The sequence below is a fragment of the Pecten maximus genome, chromosome 7 (genome assembly GCF_902652985.1).
Source record: "Pecten maximus chromosome 7, xPecMax1.1, whole genome shotgun sequence".
NCBI classification, from domain to species: Eukaryota; Metazoa; Mollusca; class Bivalvia; order Pectinida; family Pectinidae; genus Pecten; species Pecten maximus.
In genome coordinates this window covers 9,309,347-9,333,438 of record NC_047021.1, presented here as the reverse complement: position 1 = coordinate 9,333,438, position 24,092 = coordinate 9,309,347, and the positions used below count along the sequence as shown (strand labels likewise).

The 24,092-nt window shown below is 35.8% G+C and overlaps 1 protein-coding gene across 2 annotated transcripts; it reads right to left on the bottom strand.

Moving 5' to 3' along the window:
- Positions 1–297: 297 nt before the first annotated feature.
- LOC117331527 (protein SHQ1 homolog) lies at positions 298–23,249 on the bottom strand. 2 transcript variants are annotated; one of them, XM_033890273.1, is made up of 15 exons: positions 23,224–23,249; positions 17,177–17,317; positions 16,027–16,094; positions 15,624–15,688; positions 15,143–15,268; positions 13,909–14,072; positions 13,169–13,281; positions 12,638–12,723; positions 12,044–12,097; positions 11,601–11,701; positions 11,410–11,463; positions 6,409–6,532; positions 4,160–4,280; positions 1,640–1,679; positions 298–902 (listed from the first exon to the last, which is right to left on the bottom strand). In XM_033890273.1, exons 2-15 carry the CDS (start codon positions 17,249–17,251, stop codon positions 411–413), a joined length of 1,683 nt encoding a protein of 560 aa, XP_033746164.1. In that variant the 5' UTR covers positions 17,252–17,317; positions 23,224–23,249; the 3' UTR covers positions 298–410. The 2 variants fall into 2 exon arrangements, with proteins under 2 accessions (XP_033746164.1, XP_033746162.1); XM_033890271.1 differs by having other exon boundaries at positions 23,118–23,232.
- Between the last annotated feature and the right edge of the window lie 843 nt (positions 23,250–24,092).

The window sequence follows — 24,092 nt, the reverse complement described above, 5'->3', positions numbered from 1 at the left end:
GAAACAAGATACTTCCTGGTTTGAAATACCTGTTTAGATAAAAATGTACACTTCCTGGTTTGAAATGTGCAACGTAATTAAGCATGTATTAACAAATTAGGATGTTAGAAAAAGATCCTTTGAATTACTGGTATAATGGCACAACCAGGAAACTTTTTCATCAAAGGGCTATTCATCTTCTGGCCATAGACTCGGAAGTTTAGCAATACATTTTATCTGAGTCAATGGCTTAAAGATGAATGCTCTATATAAATATTTGTAGCAAAAGCCCCAGCAATAATAACACAAGAAAACCAGCATATTTAGAATTATTTTACTGATCAATGATATTGTTGAGAATAGGATGTTGACATGCTGAAAAACATGTGTACATGTGCATCTATAGACATTTGGTTAATATTGCATTTGAACTATACACATTCAGTAATTAATGAGCCTTCACCTTTTGCACGATTTTCATTTGTGATTTTAATGTCTGTTGATGAATTTATATATTTTTCATTTAAAGAAGTCTCATGTCTTTCCATTTCATAAATTTGTGTGTCTTTGCCACATTTTTTAATGTGATTGTCGAGTTCTGCAAAACTTTCATCATTTTCTGCATGCTTTTTCACTAGTTTATTTCTGTCATCACTTCCTGCATTTTCATCACCATTATCTGTACTTTCATCATCAGTTGCTGAGCTTTCATCATCAGTTTCTGTGCTCTCACAATCACTGGAATCTGTGTTGTCATCATCACTGTCTTTAGTGTTACTGGTGAGAAGAACAGCTTTGTGTTGCTGTAAAGCAATCTGAGAAACACTCTCCGTGATGACATCTACACTGCAGTCATTTTCCTCTGCTGCTTCAGCTTCAATTTCACACAAATTAAACCCAACCATATCTTTCTTGACAGATATCTAAAAGAAAAGTGCAAAACTCATTTAAAACATGTTCATCTAGTAAATTTATATGTATGAAATGTAATTTGCTGATTTATAACTATGGATATTTCTTATGTACATTACAAATCTATATGGGTATCATATACGTACACAAATTAATCAGAGCCTACTAAATAAAAGCTTCCCTAGTAAAATGCCTGTGGGTTGTGGATGTAGACCGCCAGTGGACTAAGTATCCAGTAAACCAGGTGAACTTATATAAAAACACACTGTCCGTTCACCCCACCCCTCCCCCTGAGAAATAAGTAGTGATGGGCCCCAGTCATTTGTGTCTTCCTCTCAAAGAACAAAGTAGATAAAATGGTGTCCCACATCTATCTATTAGTCAGCAAGAGTGTTTATATTTCCTTCCAATAGTGTTGGTTGTTATGGAGCCAAAAACAACCCAATTGCTCTCCAGCTAATGAACTGAAAGGTTACCCAGGCAACTACATGAGTCTGTGTTTGTTAGTGAGCAGTATCCTATATCCATCAGGCCCTAAGGGTCAGTGAGTTGTTTTACGCTCAATAATCGGTAGAACCAAGATAGACTTACTTACGGAGGGTTTAATTAGCATTGTGCATAAATGTCTTCAATAAAGGACATTGAAACATATGAATATAATATTGGACATCAGAAAATATCACATATGAATATAATATTGGACATCAGAAAATATCACATATGTAAGTTTTAAAAGCTATCACCTTACCATGGATAAGGCATCCGTCAGGGAAACAAGTCTTTTATCACTGAAACAAAAATTACAAGATCTATAAAAATTCTTTGTTAATATACCATACACAAACTATACACAGATCAATATAACATAACGCTTAAGAGTATAATATCACTACAGTCAGCTCCAAGGAATTAGCTGAAGTCCTTGTCTTTAGAGGCTATGGTAAAAAAAAGTTTATATGCACAACAAAGCAAACATACAAGGTCGATATGGACTACATCCCAGGTGTGATGTTATATAGACTACATCCCAGGTGTGATATAGACTACATCCCAGGTGTGATGTTATATAGACTACATCCCAGGTGTGATGTTATATAGACTACATCCCAGGTGTGATGTTATATAGAATACATCCCAGGTGTGATGTTATATAGACTACATCCCAGGTGTGATATAGACTACATCCCAGGAGTGATGTTATATAGACTACATCCCAGGTGTGATGTTATATAGACTACATCCCAGGTGTGATGTTATATAGACTACATCCCAGGTGTGATATAGACTACATCCCAGGTGTGATGTTATATAGAATACATCCCAGGTGTGATGTTAAGACTACATCCCAGGTGTGATGTTATATAGACTACATCCCAGGTGTGATGTTAGACTACATTCAAGGTGTGATATAGACTACATCCCAGGTGTGATGTTATATAGACTACATCCCAGGTGTGATGTTATATAGACTACATCCCAGGTGTGATGTTAGACTACATTCAAGGTGTGATATAGACTACATCCCAGGTGTGATGTTATATAGACTACATCCCAGGTGTGATGTTATATAGAATACATCCCAGGTGTGATGTTATATAGAATACATCCCAGGTGTGATGTTATATAGACTACATCCCAGGTGTGATGTTATATAGACTACATCCCAGGTGTGATGTTATATAGAATACATCCCAGGTGTGATGTTATATAGAATACATCCCAGGTGTGATGTTATATAGACTACATCCCAGGTGTGATGTTATATGGAATACATCCCAGGTGTGATGTTATATAGACTACATCCCAGGTGTGATGTTATATAGACTACATCCCAGGTGTGATGTTAGACTACATTCAAGGTGTGATATAGACTACATCTATTGTTCGTCTCAACAGCACAAAAAATTAACAAGAGGCCCAGAGGGCCTGTATCGCTCACCTGGTTTCATGAGATATAAAACAAGAATGATGCTTAAGTATATTTGTTGCTGGTATTCTTATGTCAATATATACCATAAGCATTTTATATGGGTACATCTACATTGATTTTATTTCAATACTAAAAATGCCAAAAAATGCATTAATCCATGAAATGAAATTGACTTTTGGCCCGACCTCATAGGGATGCTACCACACAAATGTGAGTGATAGCCATTGCTTAGTTTCAGAGAAGATCTTGTTTAGACCAATTGACCCCTTTTGACCCTGCCCTCTGCCCCCTGGGGGGTCAGCTCCTTCCTTTATACAATTTTGAATCCCTACCCCAATAGGATGCTACCAGTCAAACCATTGATAAGTTTCAGAGAATAAGTTGTTTAAATCAATTTAGCCAAATGACCCCTTTTGGCCCCACCCCTCAGCCCCCTGGCGGCCCGGGTCAACCCCAACATTTGTACAATTTTAAATCCCACCCCAAACCATGCTACCATACAAATGTGAGTAATATCCATTGCTTAGTTTCAGAGAAGAAGTTGTTTAAACAAATTGACCAATTTTGGCCCCGCCCCTCAGGCCCCTTGGGGGTCAGCCCCACCATTTGTACAATTTTGAATCCCCACCCCATAGGGATGCTACCAGGCAAATATGAGCGATATCCATTGCTTAGTTTCAGAGCAGAAGTTGTTTATATCAATTCTGCAAAACTTACCCCTTTTGGCCCCGCCCCTCAGTCCCCCAGGGGGTCGGCCCCGTCATTTGTACAATTTCAAATTCCTACCCCAAGGTGATGCTACCAGTAAAATATGAGAGATATCCATTGTTTGGTTTGAGAGAAGTATTCAATTATATGAATATAGCCCGATTGACCACATTTGGCCCCGCCCCTCAGGCCCCTGGGGGGTCAGCCCCATCATTTGTACAATTTTGAATCCCCACCCCATAGTGATGCTACCAGGCAAATATGAGCCTTAGCCATTGCTTGGTTTCAGACAAGAAGTCGTTTATATCAATAGCGCCAAAATGACCCCTTTTGGCCCCGCCCCAGAGGCCCCCAGGGGGTCAACCCCATCATTTGTACAATTTTGAGTCCCCCACCCATAGGGATGCTTCTGACCAAAATATTTGAAATTCAGATCAGCGGTTATGAAGAAGTCAAATAAGTCAATTGTTGACGGACGGACGGACGGACGACGGACGCCACGGTATGGCATAAGCTCCTTCGGACCAGGTGAGCTAATAAATACAAGGGCCCATTGTTCTGTATAGAAACACTCTTATGTCATTTTTAATAAAATTAAATCTTTAAATGTTTATGACAATATTTAAATACCTGGCGGACTGTATCCATACACAGTAGTCGGTGATGTACAAGTCGTTGAGGATATAATAAGGGTATCTGTTGTTAAGAACATCTCGTATCTCCAACAAACACTTGAGGATATATGTTTTACCTGTAACAATGTAAACAACAACCTAATTAGAAAACAAGAGGCCCAATGGGCCTGTATCGCTCACCTGGCTCTAGAGCAAATTTGCAGTTGATTGAGGTCATTTCTATAGATACTATGCTGATAACAACTTTATTCAAATATCAGAGTAAGCTAAGTTTATTCATGTCAATATATTTTTTAGTCCCTCATTCCAGCATACTATTGGCCTAAGATCGGGTCTTGGCTCTTTGCTCTAAGCATGCTACAGACAGGCCCAATATCAAGTCCCTGGGCCTCTTGGTTATTGAGAAGAAGTCTTTTAAAGATTTTAACCTAATTGACCCATGTGACCTTGAATGAAGGTCAAGGTCATCTATTTGAACAAACTTGGTAGCCCTTCACCCAAGCATGCTACAGGCCCAATATCAATTCCCTGGGCCTCTTGGTTATTGAGAAGAAGTCGTTTGAATATTATAACCTATTTGACAAATGTGACCTTGAATGAAGGTCAAGGTCATTTATTTTAACAAACTTGGTAGCCTTTCACCCCAGCATGCTACAGGCCCAATATCAAGTCCCTGTGCCTCTTGGTTATTGAGAAGAAGTCTTTTGAAGATTATAGTGTATTTGACCCATGTGACCTTGAATGATAGTCAAAGTCATTTATTTTAACAAGCTTGGTAGCCCTTCACCCCAGCATGCTACAGGCCCAATATCAATTCCCTGGGCCTCTTGGTTATTGAGAAGAAGTCGTTTGAAGATTATAGTGTATTTGACCCATGTGACCTTGAATGATAGTCAGGGTCATTTATTTTAACAAACTTGGTAGCCCTTCACTTTAGCATGCTACAGGCCCAATATCAAGTCCCTGGGCCCTAGTTATTGAGAAGAAGTCGTTTGAAGATTATAACCTATTTGACCCATGTGACCTTGAATGAAGGTCAAGGTCATTTATTTTAACAAACTTGGTAGCCTTTCACCCCAGCATGATACAGGCCAAATATCAAGTCCCTGTGCCTCTTGGTTATTGAGAAGAAGTCTTTTGAAGATTATAGCCTATTTGACCCATGTGACCTTGAATGAAGGTCAAGGTCATTTATTTGAACAAACTTTGTAGCCCTTCACCCCAGCATGCTACAGGCCCAATATCAGGTCCCTGGGTCTTCTGGTTATTGAGAAGAAGTTGTTTGAAGATTATAGTGTATTTGACCCCTGTGACCTTGAATGAAGGTCAAAGTAATTTATTTTAACAAACTTGGTAGCCTTTCACTTTAGCATGCTACAGGCCCAATATCAAGTCCCTGGGCCTCTTGGTTATTGAGAAGAAGTCGTTTGAAGATTATAGTCTATTTGACCCGTGTGACCTTGAATGAAAGTCAAGGTCATTTATTTTAACAAACTTGGTAGCCCTTCACCCCAGCATGCTACAGGCCCAATATCAGGTCCCTGGGGCTTTTGGTTATTGAGAAGAAGTCGTTTGAAGATTATAGCGTATTTGACCCCTGTGACCTTGAATGAAGGTCAAAGTAATTTATTTTAACAAACTTGGTAGCCCTTCACCCAAGTATACTACAGGCCCAATATGAAGTTCCTGGGCCTCTTGGTTATTGAGAAGAAGTTGTTTAAATGAAAAAGTTGACGCCGGACGGACGGACGGACAGACGGCCGGACGGCCGGACAGACGGACGGACGACGGACGCCGCACCATGGCATAAGCTCACTTGCCCTTCGGGTAGGTGAGCTAAAAAACAAGAGGCACAGACAGCCAAAGACTAGTTTTTAGACAGACTGACATATACAATGGTACACTATTGCTTTTTCTTACTAAGACTAATGGTGACCTAGTCTTCAATCCAGAGAAAATTTCCCTGATATGCATGTAATTATGAAGAATTTGGCTTCATTTTAGAAGAAGATTCAATGGTTTTAAACATTAGGCGTCATTAAGAAGATTGATTGGTTTTAAACACAAAGTTTTAAGTAATTCAATGGAAACTCAAATCCACATTACAACATGAAAAAATGCATCTCAAGGCAGTTTATTGCAATATCTGCTCAAAAAATGTTGAACAGTAATTCCAAAGATTGCATTAAATGCACTTGCAGCTGTAGCACTATCTATCTATTTATTGTTCAACTACATACTCACCTAACTGGAGAATCTGGCCAGTATCGGAGAGGACTTTGACAGAGAAGGCCCACTGTCGGTACAGGGGGAAGCACAAGCTACGACGAACTGAGCTCGCCACCACATCATCAAGGGAGTGGAATACCTACAATGACCACAACACGTACTATATATAGCTATCACACAGTGAGGTTATCACTACATCAAGGGAGTGGAATACCTACAATGACCACAACACGTACTATCACACAGTGAACTTATCGCCACATCAAGGGAGTGGAATACCTACACTGACCACAACACGTACTATCACACAGTGAGTTTATCACCACATCAAGGGAGTGGAATACCTCAATGACCACAACACGTACTATAACACAGTGAGCTTATCACTACATCATCAAGGGAGTGGAATACCTACAATGACCACAACACGTACTATAACACAGTGAGCTTATCACTACATCATCAAGGGAGTGGAATACCTACAATGACCACAACACGTACTATCACACAGTGAGCTTATCACTACATCATCAAGGGAGTGGAATACCTCAATGACCACAACACGTACTATCACACAGTGAGCTTATCACTACATCAAGGGAGTGGAATACCTACACTGACCACAACACGTACTATCACACAGTGAGCTTATCACTACATCAAGGGAGTGGAATACCTACACTGACCACAACACGTACTATCACACAGTGAGCTTATCACTACATCATCAAGGGAGTGGAATACCTACAATGACCACAACATGTACTATCACACAGTGAGCTTATCACTACATCATCAAGGGAGTGGAATACCTACAATGACCACAACACATACTATCACACAGTGAGCTTATCACTACATCATCAAGGGAGTGGAATACCTACAATGACCACAACACGTACTATAACACAGTGAGCTTATCACCACATCAAGGGAGTGGAATACCTACAATGACCACAACACGTACTATCACACAGTGAGCTTATCATCACATCATCAAGGGAGTGGAATACCTACACTGACCACAACACGTACTATCACACAGTGAGCTTATCACTACATCATCAAGGGAGTGGAATACCTACAATGACCACAACACGTACTATCACACAGTGAGCTTATCACCACGTCATCAAGGGAGTGGAATACCTCAATGACCACAACACGTACTATCACACAGTGAGCTTATCACTACATCAAGGGAGTGGAATACCTACAATGTCCACAACACGTACTATAACACAGTGAGCTTATCACTACATCATCAAGGGAGTGGAATACCTACAATGACCACAACACGTACTATCACACAGTGAGCTTATCACTACATCATCAAGGGAGTGGAATACCTACAATGACCACAACACGTACTATATATAGCTATCACACAGTGAGCTTATCACCACATCAAGGGAGTGGAATACCTACAATGACCACAACACGTACTATCACACAGTGAGCTTATCACCACATCAAGGGAGTGGAATACCTACACTGACCACAACACGTACTATCACACAGTGAGCTTATCACTACATCATCAAGGGAGTGGAATACCTACAATGTCCACAACACGTACTATAACACAGTGAGCTTATCACTACATCATCAAGGGAGTGGAATACCTCAATGACCACAACACGTACTATCACACAGTGAGCTTATCACTACATCATCAAGGGAGTGGAATACCTACAATGACCACAACACGTACTATATATAGCTATCACACAGTGAGCTTATCACCACATCAAGGGAGTGGAATACCTACACTGACCACAACACGTACTATCACACAGTGAGCTTATCACCACATCATCAAGGGAGTGGAATACCTACAATGACCACAACACGTACTATCACACAGTGAGTTTATCACTACATCATCAAGGGAGTGGAATACCTACAATGACCACAACACGTACTATCACACAGTGAGCTTATCGCCACATCAAGGGAGTGGAATACCTCAATGACCACAACACGTACTATATATAGCTATCACACAGTGAGCTTATCACCACATCAAGGGAGTGGAATACCTACAATGACCACAACACGTACTATCACACAGTGAGCTTATCACTACATCATCAAGGGAGTGGAATACCTACAATGACCACAACATGTACTATATATAGCTATCACACAGTGAGCTTATCACCACATCAAGGGAGTGGAATACCTACACTGACCACAACACGTACTATCACACAGTGAGCTTATCACCACATCATCAAGGGAGTGGAATACCTACAATGACCACAACACGTACTATCACACAGTGAGTTTATCACTACATCATCAAGGGAGTGGAATACCTACAATGACCACAACACGTACTATCACACAGTGAGCTTATCGCCACATCAAGGGAGTGGAATACCTCAATGACCACAACACGTACTATATATAGCTATCACACAGTGAGCTTATCACCACATCAAGGGAGTGGAATACCTACAATGACCACAACACGTACTATCACACAGTGAGCTTATCACGTCATCAAGGGAGTGGAATACCTACAATGACCACAACACGTACTATCACACAGTGAGCTTATCACCACATCAAGGGAGTGGAATACCTCAATGACCACAACACGTACTATCACACAGTGAGCTTATCACCACGTCATCAAGGGAGTGGAATACCTACAATGACCACAACACGTACTATCACACAGTGAGCTTATCACTACATCATCAAGGGAGTGGAATACCTACAATGTCCACAACATGTACTATCACACAGTGAGCTTATCACTACATCATCAAGGGAGTGGAATACCTACAATGACCACAACACGTACTATCACACAGTGAGCTTATCACCACATCAAGGGAGTGGAATACCTCAATGACCACAACACGTACTATCACACAGTGAGCTTATCACTACATCATCAAGGGAGTGGAATACCTACAATGTCCACAACATGTACTATCACACAGTGAGCTTATCACTACATCATCAAGGGAGTGGAATACCTACAATGACCACAACACGTACTATCACACAGTGAGCTTATCACCACATCATCAAGGGAGTGGAATACCTACAATGTCCACAACACGTACTATCACACAGTGAGCTTATCACTACATCAAGGGAGTGGAATACCTACAATGACCACAACACGTACTATAACACAGTGAGCTTATCACTACATCATCAAGGGAGTGGAATACCTACAATGACCACAACACATACTATCACACAGTGAGCTTATCACCACGTCATCAAGGGAGTGGAATACCTACAATGACCACAACACGTACTATATATAGCTATCACACAGTGAGCTTATCACTACATCAAGGGAGTGGAATACCTACAATGACCACAACACGTACTATATATAGCTATCACACAGTGAGCTTATCACTACATCAAGGGAGTGGAATACCTACAATGACCACAACACATACTATCACACAGTGAACTTATCGCTACATCATCAAGGGAGTGGAATACCTACACTGACCACAACACGTACTATCACACAGTGAGCTTATCACTACATCATCAAGGGAGTGGAATACCTACAATGACCACAACACGTACTATCACACAGTGAACTTATCACTACATCATCAAGGGAGTGGAATACCTACAATGACCACAACACGTACTATCACACAGTGAGCTTATCACCACATCAAGGGAGTGGAATACCTCAATGACCACAACACGTACTATCACACAGTGAGCTTATCACTACATCATCAAGGGAGTGGAATACCTACAATGACCACAACACGTACTATCACACAGTGAACTTATCACTACATCATCAAGGGAGTGGAATACCTACAATGACCACAACACGTACTATCACACAGTGAACTTATCACTACATCATCAAGGGAGTGGAATACTACAATGTCCACAACACATACTATAACACAGTGAGCTTATCACTACATCATCAAGGGAGTGGAATACCTACAATGACCACAACACGTACTATCACACAGTGAGCTTATCACTACATCATCAAGGGAGTGGAATACCTACAATGACCACAACACGTACTATATATAGCTATCACACAGTGAGCTTATCACTACATCAAGGGAGTGGAATACCTACACTGACCACAACACGTACTATCACACAGTGAGCTTATCACCAGAATTTCAGAAATTTTACATTATCTGAAGACTGATGGATGTAAACAAATTACCTAATTAACCTTCTTTATTTTTAAATTTTTTCACATCTTTAGTATCTTCACATTTCTTTCATCCATTTCAGTTGATACAAAATAAGTAAATAAAAAACCCTGACATTGATCAAACAAACACAGGTGCTTTATTTACATCGAAAGTGGAAATAATCTATCTAAAATATAAAAAAAAAAAACACACATACACACACACACACCTTTAAAACATATTCTTAATTACTGCAGATAGTCCAGCATTTGGACAATATACAACCATACATTTAGTATGACAAATTGAATTCTGATGTACCATAATACCCAGCACACGTTGTAGGATGGTCCAACGTACAGCTCTAACATATAAGATAAGAAATAGAGGATATCTAACAGTGTCTTCAGTAATACCAAATATATTTCACGAGTGGGGCTAATATTTTGATATTTTTCACGAGTGCCCAGCACGAGTGAAAAATGTCAAAATATTAGCCACACGAGTGAAATGTATTTGGTATTACTGAAGACACTGTTAGATATTCTGTTTATTACATTTTTTATCAACGAAAACCCTACCCCGTATGCTAACTAGGACTACAGCGATAATTTGTAAACAAAAACAGTAGTTTCCCCTGTCCAGGTGCTGACATATACATGTATGTCGGGCTTTCTGATTGGTCAATTATTTTGGTATTTTCTGATCTTTAATTTGATTGGTCAAATCAGCAAAAGTGATATTTTTCACTAGTGAAAAATATGATATTCTTCACTAGTGAAAAATATCACTTTTATAGAATGAATAATTTTTGATATTTCACGGGTAAAAATGTAATAAATGTCCTACTTACATCTAGCCATGATAACATAGAACTCAGGTTACAGATGGTCCACGCCGACTCAACCTGAAGTAAAAAACAGATCGTTTAATAGTTCACTATAAATCATTCCTTTCTCGACAAACTACATGATAGCAGTACATACTACTGTTTAGGGCATTCATTCAAGTCTAAGGAACCTGTATATCATAAAATATACTTACATTGTCTTCGCCTTCTGTTGCCCGGTGGTTGTAAGCATAGGCAAACAACAGATCGACCAGACCTAGGTAGACTCCTATCAACTGTTTCTCCTCCAACAGATCTCACAAGTCAAGGTACCGTACATCAAACTTTCTATATTTACATTAGGCAAAAAAATATCAGCCAGAATATCTGTTCTAATGTATTTAACTTTATCTTATTTCAACTAAATTATGTCAGTTAAATAACTCTGATACTGATAGATAGGAAAGACTAGATGTATCCACAATGGATAATCTGTGTATTCTGATATAAGGGAAGTAACTCCTCTCATTAAAATTTAAAACACATTTAACGTGAGGGTAGAGACACATTCACCTTGAAATACTGTATTAAATTCTTGTTTTGAAAACAATCCCAAGCATATAGAACTAAATTAGCATAAACAGTATTGTAAGGATACATTCTTTCTTTGGCAGACTTCTCATCTTCTCTTTTTCAGAATCTGTGAATTTTACTGAAATGAAAATTACAAATTCTGTAATCAATCTAAGATTTTTGAAGTAACATTAACAGAGGGTTAAAATATAAGAGAAAATCAGCTGATGATAGCACATCTGGCTTCATTATAACAACAATAAAACTATTCTAGTAAAATATGTATTCTATGGGAAATAAAGAAACTATATGCATGGATGGTACTGATTTAAGTAAATAACTTTCGTTGGTAGTCCCTATGTGGCAAACATGTATAACACATACTACTGTTGGATATACAGGAATACCAGCCTTTGCAGACTTCACAGTCCAAAGATGAGAATTTACCACAAAACATAAACTATCACTGTCCTCCTACCATTGGCTGGAATGTATGCTGTGTGTCCTCTTACCATTTATATGACAGTGTATATTTATTACTCATTTGCTTTCATTTAAACATATTTTCACTTGGCTGCCACACTTGTCTGTATATTCAATGAAATCACAGAATTAAATAGTATAAGGAAATAAAATCCACTACAAAGTAAATATCATTATAACCAGTTAACAATTTTACCTTGATCCATAGACTTCAGCTGTTTTTCCCAGGGTGCTCTATAACTCATCAAGTCTTGTATTGCATCACCCTCATACAGATCTGCTCTGTTAAACACATCATAAGGAAAATTTACATTTATAAAGCATCATTCTCATACAGATCTGCTCTGTTAAACACATAAGGAAAATTTACATTTATAAAGCATTATCCTCATACAGATCTGCTCTGTTAAACACGTAAGGAAAAATTACATTTATAAAGCATCTTCCTCATACAGATCTGTTGATTATCTAACCTATTCCAACCAACTGGTTAAAAGAAAACATTTCGGATATAATCCAATGCCTAGTTGAAATTACTTAATATTTTTTTTCTTCTATATTTTATAGAAAACAAATACTATCAACCAAATATGCTTAATACGGTCTGACATTTTTTTATCACACCTCAAACAGTTTTGTACATAAAGAATGAAATGAAATAGATTTCCAAATCTAATTTCAAATAAACATGTATAATGTGTCAAAGTAATCTTAAACTTGGTCTTACAGGTAGTATTCTGGATCAAACTTGTTCTGTTCTGACTGGGTGCGTTTTTCTCTCCGCTCCGTCACATCACAACTGTCTGGGTCAGGGAGGCTGACAACATCAACTATGTCTTCCTGTAAACATGAAAATTGATATACACCCAGGTAAAAAATTGATTTACATCCAGGTGAAAATTGATTTACACCCAGGTAAAAAATTGATATACATCCAGGTGAAAATTGATTTACATCCAGGTGAAAATTGATTTACATCCAGGTGAAAATTGATATACATCCAGGTGAAAATTGATATACATCCAGGTGAAAATTGATATACATCCAGGTGAAAATTGATATACATCCAGGTGAAAATTGATATACATCCAGGTGAAAATTGATATACATCCAGGTGAAAATTGATATACACCCAGGTGAAAATTGATATACATGCAGGTGAACATGAAAATTGACATACAACCAGGTGAAAATTGATATACATTGTACATCCAGGTGAAAATTGATTTACATCCAGGTGAAAATGTCTGTACATGTCTCTAGATCTCAGCCTTGTAACACCTGCTGTATATATACCGAGTCTAATGTCATTCTGACCTGGACACATTTATCACAATAACCAGATTTTATATATCATATAAGCAACATTCACTATAGTATACCATTCGTTAAATACTACTTAACATACTGTTAACTTACTACTACAAACGCTAAATAAATCATCAGAGAAGGCCAATATATATCTACCTGAAGTCGTTTAAATACGCCACATCTAGTGTTGGCAAAGCCGTACTTGGGGGCATCCAAAGGTATCTTTTCCTCGACATATACTTCCTGATCAACATGCCAGTCAAAATCTTCATCTATCTCCAGGTCGGTCTCTTTTGACTGAGTAGCTTCATTAGATGTATCTGTTACAAAACATGTCACACAACTTTATAAAAGATTGTAAGGTAGTACATTTACAAATATACTAAGATTACAGCAGTCATAGGTAAATAGAATTAAAATGTGTCCAAAACTGACCACCACTGTTCGTTGAATGAGGGGACTGATTAACCATAAATAAATTATCCAAGATATTAATCCCAGTAATTTTGTTATCTCACAATCCAGGTACTGAATTGACTGATATTGAGCAAAATATTTAATTGTACCATAACAAGATTATCAAGGCTCCAATGTATATTATAAATCACTGAATGAGTAATTAGTTATCATCAAGGCTCCAATGTACATTATAAATCACTGAATGAGTAATTAGTTATCATCAAGGCTCCAATGTACATTACAAATTACTGGATCAGTAATTAGTTATCATCAATGCTCCTATGTACATTATTAATCACAGAATGAGTAATTAGTTATCATCAAGGCTCCAATGTACATTACAAATTACTGGATCAGTAATTAGTTATCATCAAGGCTCCGATGTACATTACAAATTACTGGATCAGTAATTAGTTATCATCAAGGCTCCGATGTACATTACAAATTACTGAATGAGTAATTAGTTACCATCAAGGCTCCAATGTACATTACAAATTACTGAATCAGTAATTAGTTACATCCAAATTCAAAATGTGAAAAAGGTTTGTTTTAAGTTCTCTATTATACTGGTTCATGTAACATATAGTCCTAAAGATAGAGGTGTAGAACCCTCTCCCTAATTCTTTCAGCCAAGATTTACTTATTATACTATTCATTATCTAAGAGTTATACATATAAATCATATGAAGTTTTCATCATTAGTGATATACATCTATTATCAAATGATCATCACTGATATATAACCAAAGGACAACATGTTGGTATTTTGCCAGACATCATTTCATCATCTAAGAAGCTTCTTTATTCAACAAAGTGAATTCTAAAGATGTTGAGATTTGTTAATTGATTCATTTTTTGTGCTTATAAAAAAAACATATTTACTTGAGTTAGATGCCTAGAAATCTAGTCCATCATTCAATTAGTTACATACCAAGCACCTGTATTAGGGGAGATGCTGCAGAGGTTTGACCTTTTGGGGTCAATAGCTTGGTGAGCATGTCCAAACCCTCAAATATCTCACCCTCTGTTGCCTTCGGAACCTTAATGGTGAAACTACCTATAATATAGATATAAAAGTATACATCAATACACATTAATGACTGAACGTATCGGTATGTTGTGTAAGTGACCAATACCCAACGTACAGATTCAACAGATGAGATTTAGTAAATGTAATCCTCTAATTAACTGCCTGCGTTCTGTAACTAAGAACTTATATATATAATTACTGGCCTAATTTTCACAGATAATTTGTTTTAACTAAATCAGGGTATTTACAAGAACAGGAGAGATATTACTGAGCTTGTAAGTAGTAAACTGTTAGTAACTGGAAAAGGATGTTACAACTACATACTGTATGTACTCCTGAAGTACTTAATTGACATCTGGTTCAAGGTGACAAATTAACATACCATTGTCCGAGTTGTATGTAGCACTCTCTCTTCCATCCTCTATCAACTTCCCAGGCAGATTCAATCTAGAAAGAAGAAATAATAAAATATATTTCTAAATTAAAAAAAGCATCAACAACATTTCAACTGGAAAAGATAAAACAGTTAGGGGATTGATACAACTGTGGTGCATTTAACACTAAAACAGTAATCCTTTGCATGTATTCATCATAACAAAGACACTTCACATAATTCAGAATGTGTATGCTGCCTGCAAATAGATATGTGTATCTCGTTAGCCAAGCATGTTGTGGTTTTTAAACAAATGGATGTGTTTATTTATATATTTACCAACGTTTGATGAGGGATTCCTTCTACACTCTAAATAATCTTTACGGAAATTAAAATTCATCATATTCCTTACCTTAGAAAATATGGTTTTGAAAAAAATCTCACTTCTTCATCTTCAATGAAAATTTCTGCATCAGAAACCTGGCATACAAAGCAATAGAAATGTTTTACTGAATTTACCATGTCAGTAGATGTGAAAATCCACTTAAATGTAAAATATAACTTCAAAACTACATGTATAACTTTACAAGTTACAGTGTACCCTCGATCTATCGCCACCCGAATCTACCACCACCCTCGCATACCGCCACCTACACCCCTAGAACGGATTTCCCTTCTATATAATTCCCTCGTTAAGTTCGCCACCCTCGCATACCGCCATCCGCCACGTTCATAACAATACAAACGTCCCGAATCCCTATATATTACCCTTGACGATATCGCCATCGTGGTCCGTTTTTTCTGCGATCGAGGAACTCTTTAGTGTTCTATTTATAGAATTAGGGTATTTCCTTTTTCACAGGTAACTTAGTTATACGCTTGAATGAGTTTCTATCACTCAGGTAGATATATGTATCGATGTTTATATATGTGACATCTACACACAGGTATGGTTTGATTTGTAATAAAGCATGACTGATTTCTGCTCAATAAGTGTTCTTATTTATGGTATGAACTATTTGGCTTCGTCAGTCGAGATGGAAACTCCGAGACGAAAGCGTATTCTTCGGACTTGATCCAGTGCCGCGTAATTTCCAATAAAATTTGACAGACTTATTTCCGAAATTACATATGTAAATGTGCATTTGTAAGCTACGAAACGTACGGTCAATACCATGGTGTCTTATATGTTAACTCATTGTGTATACATACACTTAATATGTCCATATACACAAATATTGTGTAATATGTATATAAAAAACTAACTCAGTTTGATAAGTGACAATTCTTAATGCATATATATTCATATCTAATTAACAACTTATATCCACAAAAAAAAATTGAAAACTGGCCTTCAGGTTTATTTTTTCAATAAAATATTATTGGTATGAAGGTAAGATTCTATGTGAAATGTTATGATAGTACTTTTTTCTGATTTCTAGAAAAAGATTGTTATGTTTAATTTCCTATTCATTATTTCTATTTTGAAATAAATAGTAATAATATGGTAACAGGTCTACTATATATATATAGCTAGATGACTGCAGAATGAAATGTCTTACTTTTGCATATGGAGCTTTGACAATAACAGTCAGATATGTTTTATCCTGAAGAAGTTCAAAGGCTGGTGTTAACATTTCCCCTCTGTATACTAGTACAGCCAATATTCAGTACATTCTCGGACTAAGTACGTGGACTACAAACTGAAAGTAAACAAGTTTTTGTAGTTTATAATATGCACATGAATAAAGCTACAAGTTGTCTATAAAAAACGTAAATACAGTTGAGTGTAAGCTGACCTTTACATCTAAGTGCACTACTAGTGCACTACTAGTTTAAACGTAGTGCACTACATTTAAGCTACAGGTAAACTAGTAGTGCACTACGTTGCACTACATTTAAGCTACAGGTAAACTAGTTGTGCACTACGTCCAGTCAGGTGTGACCACAAATCTCCCTATATATACAGGTATATGTAATAGACAGTGCCACTGGACACCTGTGTCAGCTGATACCTATAGTTGTTACACATACAGACCTGTGTAAATTGACTGCCTTATATCTGTTATCCTGATTTTACAAGGTATATTTAAATGTTGATAAAATTAATATCTAATATTAACTCAAAATAAAATTGGCTGTGGTTCTTATATGATATATTGTAAAAGAGGAATTAAAACTCTATCAATTGGATTTGTAGCAGGTTTTTTTATCAATTTGTAGTGGGTTTTTTATCATTAATTTTTTTTAAAAGATTTCATTAAAGTGTAAAATTAAGGTTCTTCCCGATTTCAAAATTTTGATGCTTTTCATTTATTTGTTTAGATGTAATTATTATACATTTTATATTAATGATTTATTCTACCTTAGGCCTTGATGACTGTTTGTAGATTTTTTTCTCAAGTACACTATATATATATGTACATATATTTCAATATTTATTATTTTATCAGACAAAAATATTTTTTAAACTCAATGTAATGTTACTTCACTAATATCTGTTTATTCAACCAGCTGTATGGCCCAGTGACCGAATTTACAGTGACCGAATACGGTACACGAAGTTTATACACACGTATACATTATTCCAGTTCCAATAAAGGAAAATACGCATTACCATAACCTACTGTATATTTTATCCAACAATTACTTAAATCACACTCTTGTATGGAGAGGCGGTAACTTGGTGTTAAAGAATTCCTTTTTTCTTTTACGGGGCTTTATAGTTTATTAACACACGTATGTACATCATCAGTTTTCCCTAAGAAAGCCGTTGATAATTCAACCGTTCGAGGATTCTTTTTTGAAAAACTAACCACTAACAAATCCTTGAATCAGTATGTAAACTATTTTTGCTTTTTAATCCAAATACCTAAGTGTTATTTGATAATAACATATGATAATTGGTACTTTACCAAATACCAAGCCCTCTCTCCACTAGAAGCAGTAGTGGACCAAGGGAGGTAAATCTAACGGAAAATTCCGACTGTTTTCTCACTAAATAAGTCTGGCAACTTTCTCTCTGGCATCTATCATAAATTTGATCTAAACTCCCCATTGAAATAAATCTTGTTGCACCAAATAATTTAATTTTTACATAGTACTTGTTGCATTTAATTTATTCATTTTTTTTTTCTCATCTTTTTTTTTTTTTCTGAAGTTACCAAATGTTTTTAAATCTGTATAATCTTTTGATTTACAATATGTCTATATTAAAGGGTTACCCCCCACCGAACGAGAGTGGATCAGGGGAGACCACCCATATATTATACCGGCCAGGATACTAAAGGGCTATAGCCGCCTGGCAATCTTTAATGAAGAATTTTTTCTTTTTCCTTTTAGTACTGTAAGAAATAATAGAGACAACAGTTATTGTGGCAGAATAACTTGTAGGAATAAGTACAATTATCGTATATTTTAACTATATAGAATTGGTAACTTCATACTTATTCTCAATCTTATTTTTTACTCCTTTTTAATTTAATCTTTTAATCAAATTTACCTAATATACGTAGAAGCATACGTAATCAAATGAAAAGCTGGTTGGTTCTCCTCATATTTTACTTATAATAAGTATAAAACATTATCTTCGACAGAGTAAATCTAAATCCTCCTCCGTATCAGTTAACTTATGAATTCTTTTGTTCTATTAATCTTATATAAATATATCCTTTTATTTTTTTATTTCTTTTCTTTTTCTTTTCTTTTTCTTTTTTTTCGTTTTACATACACACGATGGATACAAGTTAAGACGCATACACCATAGGGACCCCCCGGACCATCTATACTTCTGGCCAAGCCCGGCAAAAGGACTAGGTACTGTACCTAACGGAAGCAGTGACGTCCTCTACTGTCGGGTGTAACCGGCTGTACTAGACCCGGGGCACATAACAAACCACTAAATAACTCTCCTTAAGTACATAAACATATACAATAATTACACTTTGAACAGTAAACTTTTCTTTTCTTTTTTGTTTTTTGTTTTTTTTTAACAAACATATATATACTCTCTGATAAAATATTTTTTTTTTTTTTATATATTCTTGGTAAGCCTTATTGGCCCCTTTCGGTCGCCCTCCCACGACATTAACACATAAAACGTGGGACAAATGTAAATACCAATGACAAGCGACTGGCGAATTTGGGCCCGCCCAAACCGCCACAGAAAGAAGATTTACCGACAGTGCCACTGGACACCTGTGTCAGATACCTGTAGTTGTTACACATACAGACCTGTGTAAATTGACTGCCTTATATCTGTTATCCTGATTTTACAAGGTATATTTAAATGTTAATAAAATTTCATCTAATATTAACTCAAAATAAAATTGGCTGTGGTTCTTATATGATATATTGTAAAAGAGGAATTAAAACTCTATCAATTGGATTTGTAGCGGGGTTTTTTATCAATTTGTAGTGGGGTTTTTTATCATAAATTTTTTTTTAAAAGATTTCATTATAGTGTAAAATTAAGGTTCTTCCCGATTTCAAAATTTTGATGCTTTTCATTTATTTGTTTAGATGTAATTAATATACATTTTATATTAATGATTAATTCTACCTTAGGCCTTGATGACTGTTTGTAGATTTTTTTCTCAAGTACACTATATATGTACATATATTTTAATATTTATTATTTTATCAGACAAAAATATTTTTTTAACTCAATGTAATGTTACTTCACTAATATCTGTTTATTCAACCATGAAATCATTTTATAGTACATAATCAAGAATCAAGAATCAGAAGTTTCGTATATTCTCATTTATGTTCTGTAAGAGACATATCATATCTACAAGTTATGTACATGTACCTGTATGTATAATTGGTACTCTCAGGACATGCCTGTTGTCATGGTCACCTGGGCCCATGGGCCAAAACCCCACCTTACCACCACCTTATGTATGTATCAGTCTTAAGGTGTGCCTGTTTAAACACCTGGCTATAGTTTTGTCAAGTCTCCAATTATCCCCCCAGGGGTCCATGTATAGCATGCTGTGCCAGGCTCCTCTACCTTACCTACCTGTATTTAGCATCTAACACTACCCATATATAATATCTACCTGTGGATGTTTTTCAGAAAATTATAGTTGTTTTTTTTCTTTTCGAATCATCAAAAAATAATGAATTTTTATATACATTTCTTCTTCACAATAAAAATATTCAATAAATATAGTTTATATGCTGATTTTCTTTGATTGCAAGAACAGGTAAAATCCCCATCAGTTATACATTTTAAGGTAAAGAACAATTAATCATTTTCTTAATGCAATAGGGAAATACTTAAATGCTTATCAAAATGTATCCCCAAATTTTGTTTTTAAACAATATTGCAAAAAACATGTTAGCATGAACTGTAAAAAAAGCTTTGGCTTAAGGTCCAAATGTGTATATACACGTAATATATTTGTTAACAAGGAACTTTATAGAAGTAAATTATGAAATTACAAATACAAGTGTTGTATAATTCAAGTGTTGTATGACAAGTACAGCTCCAGATACATGAAACATGTATGTGTGTTTTATAACTATAAGCTTAAAACTGGATGTTGCCTTCACCCCTCCCCAAGTTTGCCAGTACATGTATATGTATTTCATAACAAAAATGACATTGTCCCTCAGGCCATTATCTCATTCTGTGTTACCTGTAACTGATACATGTACCTGGAATCAGATCCAATATGTTATATCTTCAAAGTATTAGATACCTGCATACGGGTACATGTACAGAAATTTCAACTATTTCAGTAAAGGAAGATGGAAGATGTATTACAAGTAACATATATCTTTTATACAAAATATAAAGTACCAAACAGGGGTCGACATTAAGGCTTGTCCGCTTGTCCGGTACCAGACTAAATTGCTGTCGGACAAGTGAAAGTATCAAAACACTTGTCCGACGGGACAAGTAACAAATATTGTCTTCATGTTGTTTATTTATATTCTGAAATCAACATTCACAAGACTTCACCTTATACCTATGATTAAAAAGAAACGAAAACATGGATAGTGTACATTGGAAGCGACTTGTTCATAACGAAAATAGTTTAATTCAGAACACTAATGCAGATGATAACTAAACTTTCTGTGTTTTTCAAAAATATTCAATCAGCCCCATTGGTGTCTTTGAATTGAATATGCATATTGGAAAAAAAAGGAATATGAATAAAAGCGTACAAGGAAATTGCAAGTTAATTTGAAGGACTAAATTTTAAAGTGGCAACAGATGCAGGCTTGCTATTTATTGCAAGATTTAGTAAATGTATTTCAGTTATTTATGCACTATTGCTTTTCTACAATTATGTTCATGTTTTAGTCAGTTTATTTCTATTCTTTTTAGACTAGTTTAGTTTCTGTAAATCGAAAATAGGCAGTCAGTAGCATTTTTTTCTCTCTTCATTATGTAACTTGGGCAAAATACCAATAAATATCAGTAATATAGTTGTCATTGCAATGTTATCATTTTACTGCATGACACACAGACATTGAAAAACATTATTTAACTTAATTGAAAATTTTTAAGTGGGACAAGTGGTAATTCCATTCGGACAAGTGAATATAATTGTTACTTGTCCAAAAGACAAGTGCAGAAAAAAGTTAATGTTGACCCCTGCCAAAAGATAAATGAAACTTGGCTTGAACAATTCAACTTAGTTAAAGGATTTATAAGGTAGATCTGTCTTAACTTAGTTACAGTGTATAATAAACAAGAATAGAAAGGTTGAAATATAACATCAAATTAAACTTCCAAAACCTTTTAAATTACTCTTTGAATGTTGCAGGTTTAATGTCTCGATTTAGGTTATATCCTCTACTTGCAACTCTAGGTTACTAACATTAGTCAGGGTTGACTGTTAGATGTTGTCAGTTGGTGATCCCCTCTTCCTTTCTCAAGCTTAGGCGGGTTTGGGACCGGCTACAGCGGAGTTCTTTGAATGTAACTACTAGATCAAAATCACAGGTAGCCTTGGGTACTACCCATTACCTGTATGGGGGTTTTGCTGTTCATCACCTCTTATGGTGTAATAAATGTAGTGCACTACTATAGTTTAAACGTAGTGCACAAGTTGTAAAGGTTAGCTTACACTCAACTGTACATTAAAGTTTAAGAAAATCAAATTTAATTTTTCAGTTTTGTTAAACAGTGTTATTTTACTGTAACAAAACCTTATCCATAACAGCTGTTATGCATGCACATTAGATATACATGTACACTGTATATAAATTTATTATTATCTTGCTTAATTTCAAAATTTGAGAACAAATATATTTGCCTTATAAATACTAAAATTAATTGTATCTATAAGGCCAATGTACGGTGTATATATATATATTTTTTTCTTCTACAAATTAAGCATGTGATTGTGATACAATAATTTACTCGTCTAGAACATTTTGATTAAAAAACGTCATAAACTTGTCCACAAGGACCCGTGATATATTCTGATATTCTATATCTGAATGATTTTTGACGGAATACATACTATTATGCATATTACTTACTCAAGTATCATAACCTCATCAAAATTTTACATGGACGACGGTTGTCAGTCGCCTGAATATGGGTTTTTGTTTGGATAGATATGTTTAAAAACAAGATTACCCTTACCACGTTTTCTTCACCGGAACACAAATACGTGTCACAAATTTAGAAACGGGCTTAACAAATATCCGGAAATTAATTAACAAAAGATCTATAATTTTTATCTTACATGTAGCTCCCTATTTGTCAATTATTATGTTTTCTTGTGTTTTACACCAGAAAAAAATTAATATTTGGAACACAAAATAAATCAGAGTAATAAAGTGTTTTCTAATAATTAAAATACTAAGACATCCTGTATTATTGATTATCTGATCAACAAACCTAGTTTCTAATATGATTTAGCAGATGGTATCTTAACAGTTTGAAAACGTAGTGTTTATATCTTGTTTGGCTAATTTAACAATAAAAAAGGTAAAATAAAAAGTACGATAACAATTTACATTCAATGTCTAAAGATTTTTGTAGAAATTTACAAGAGTTATCTTTCTTACCCCATTACTTAGCGCGGAAATCCTTTTGTGATTTTGGTTTGTATCTCTAGCTTCTCGTTCGGAGGTGCCACCTACATGTATATGTATGAGACAGGGGATTTTTTTAACTTCTAAACTAGTCAAACAATTTACTTTGAAGTCATTCTTGCTCTCTTTTTTTTGCCTAACATCGCATAAGCCCTGCCGACGGAATTATAAATACAAAATGTATACATAATTAACGTAATATATGGGAGCATGGTTGTCACTGGAGCAATTTTAATGTCGACGATAATGATTGGAGGAAACAAGCATGAAATTGATCTAGAAACCATTTGGCACCTGGTATGTATAATAGGATATATACTGTATGGCGAAGACACAGTGATGTTAAACAAAAACAAGACTGGAAAAGGGTCCCAGCGGAGCCGCGAAAATATTTCTTTTTTTTTAAGGGCGAAG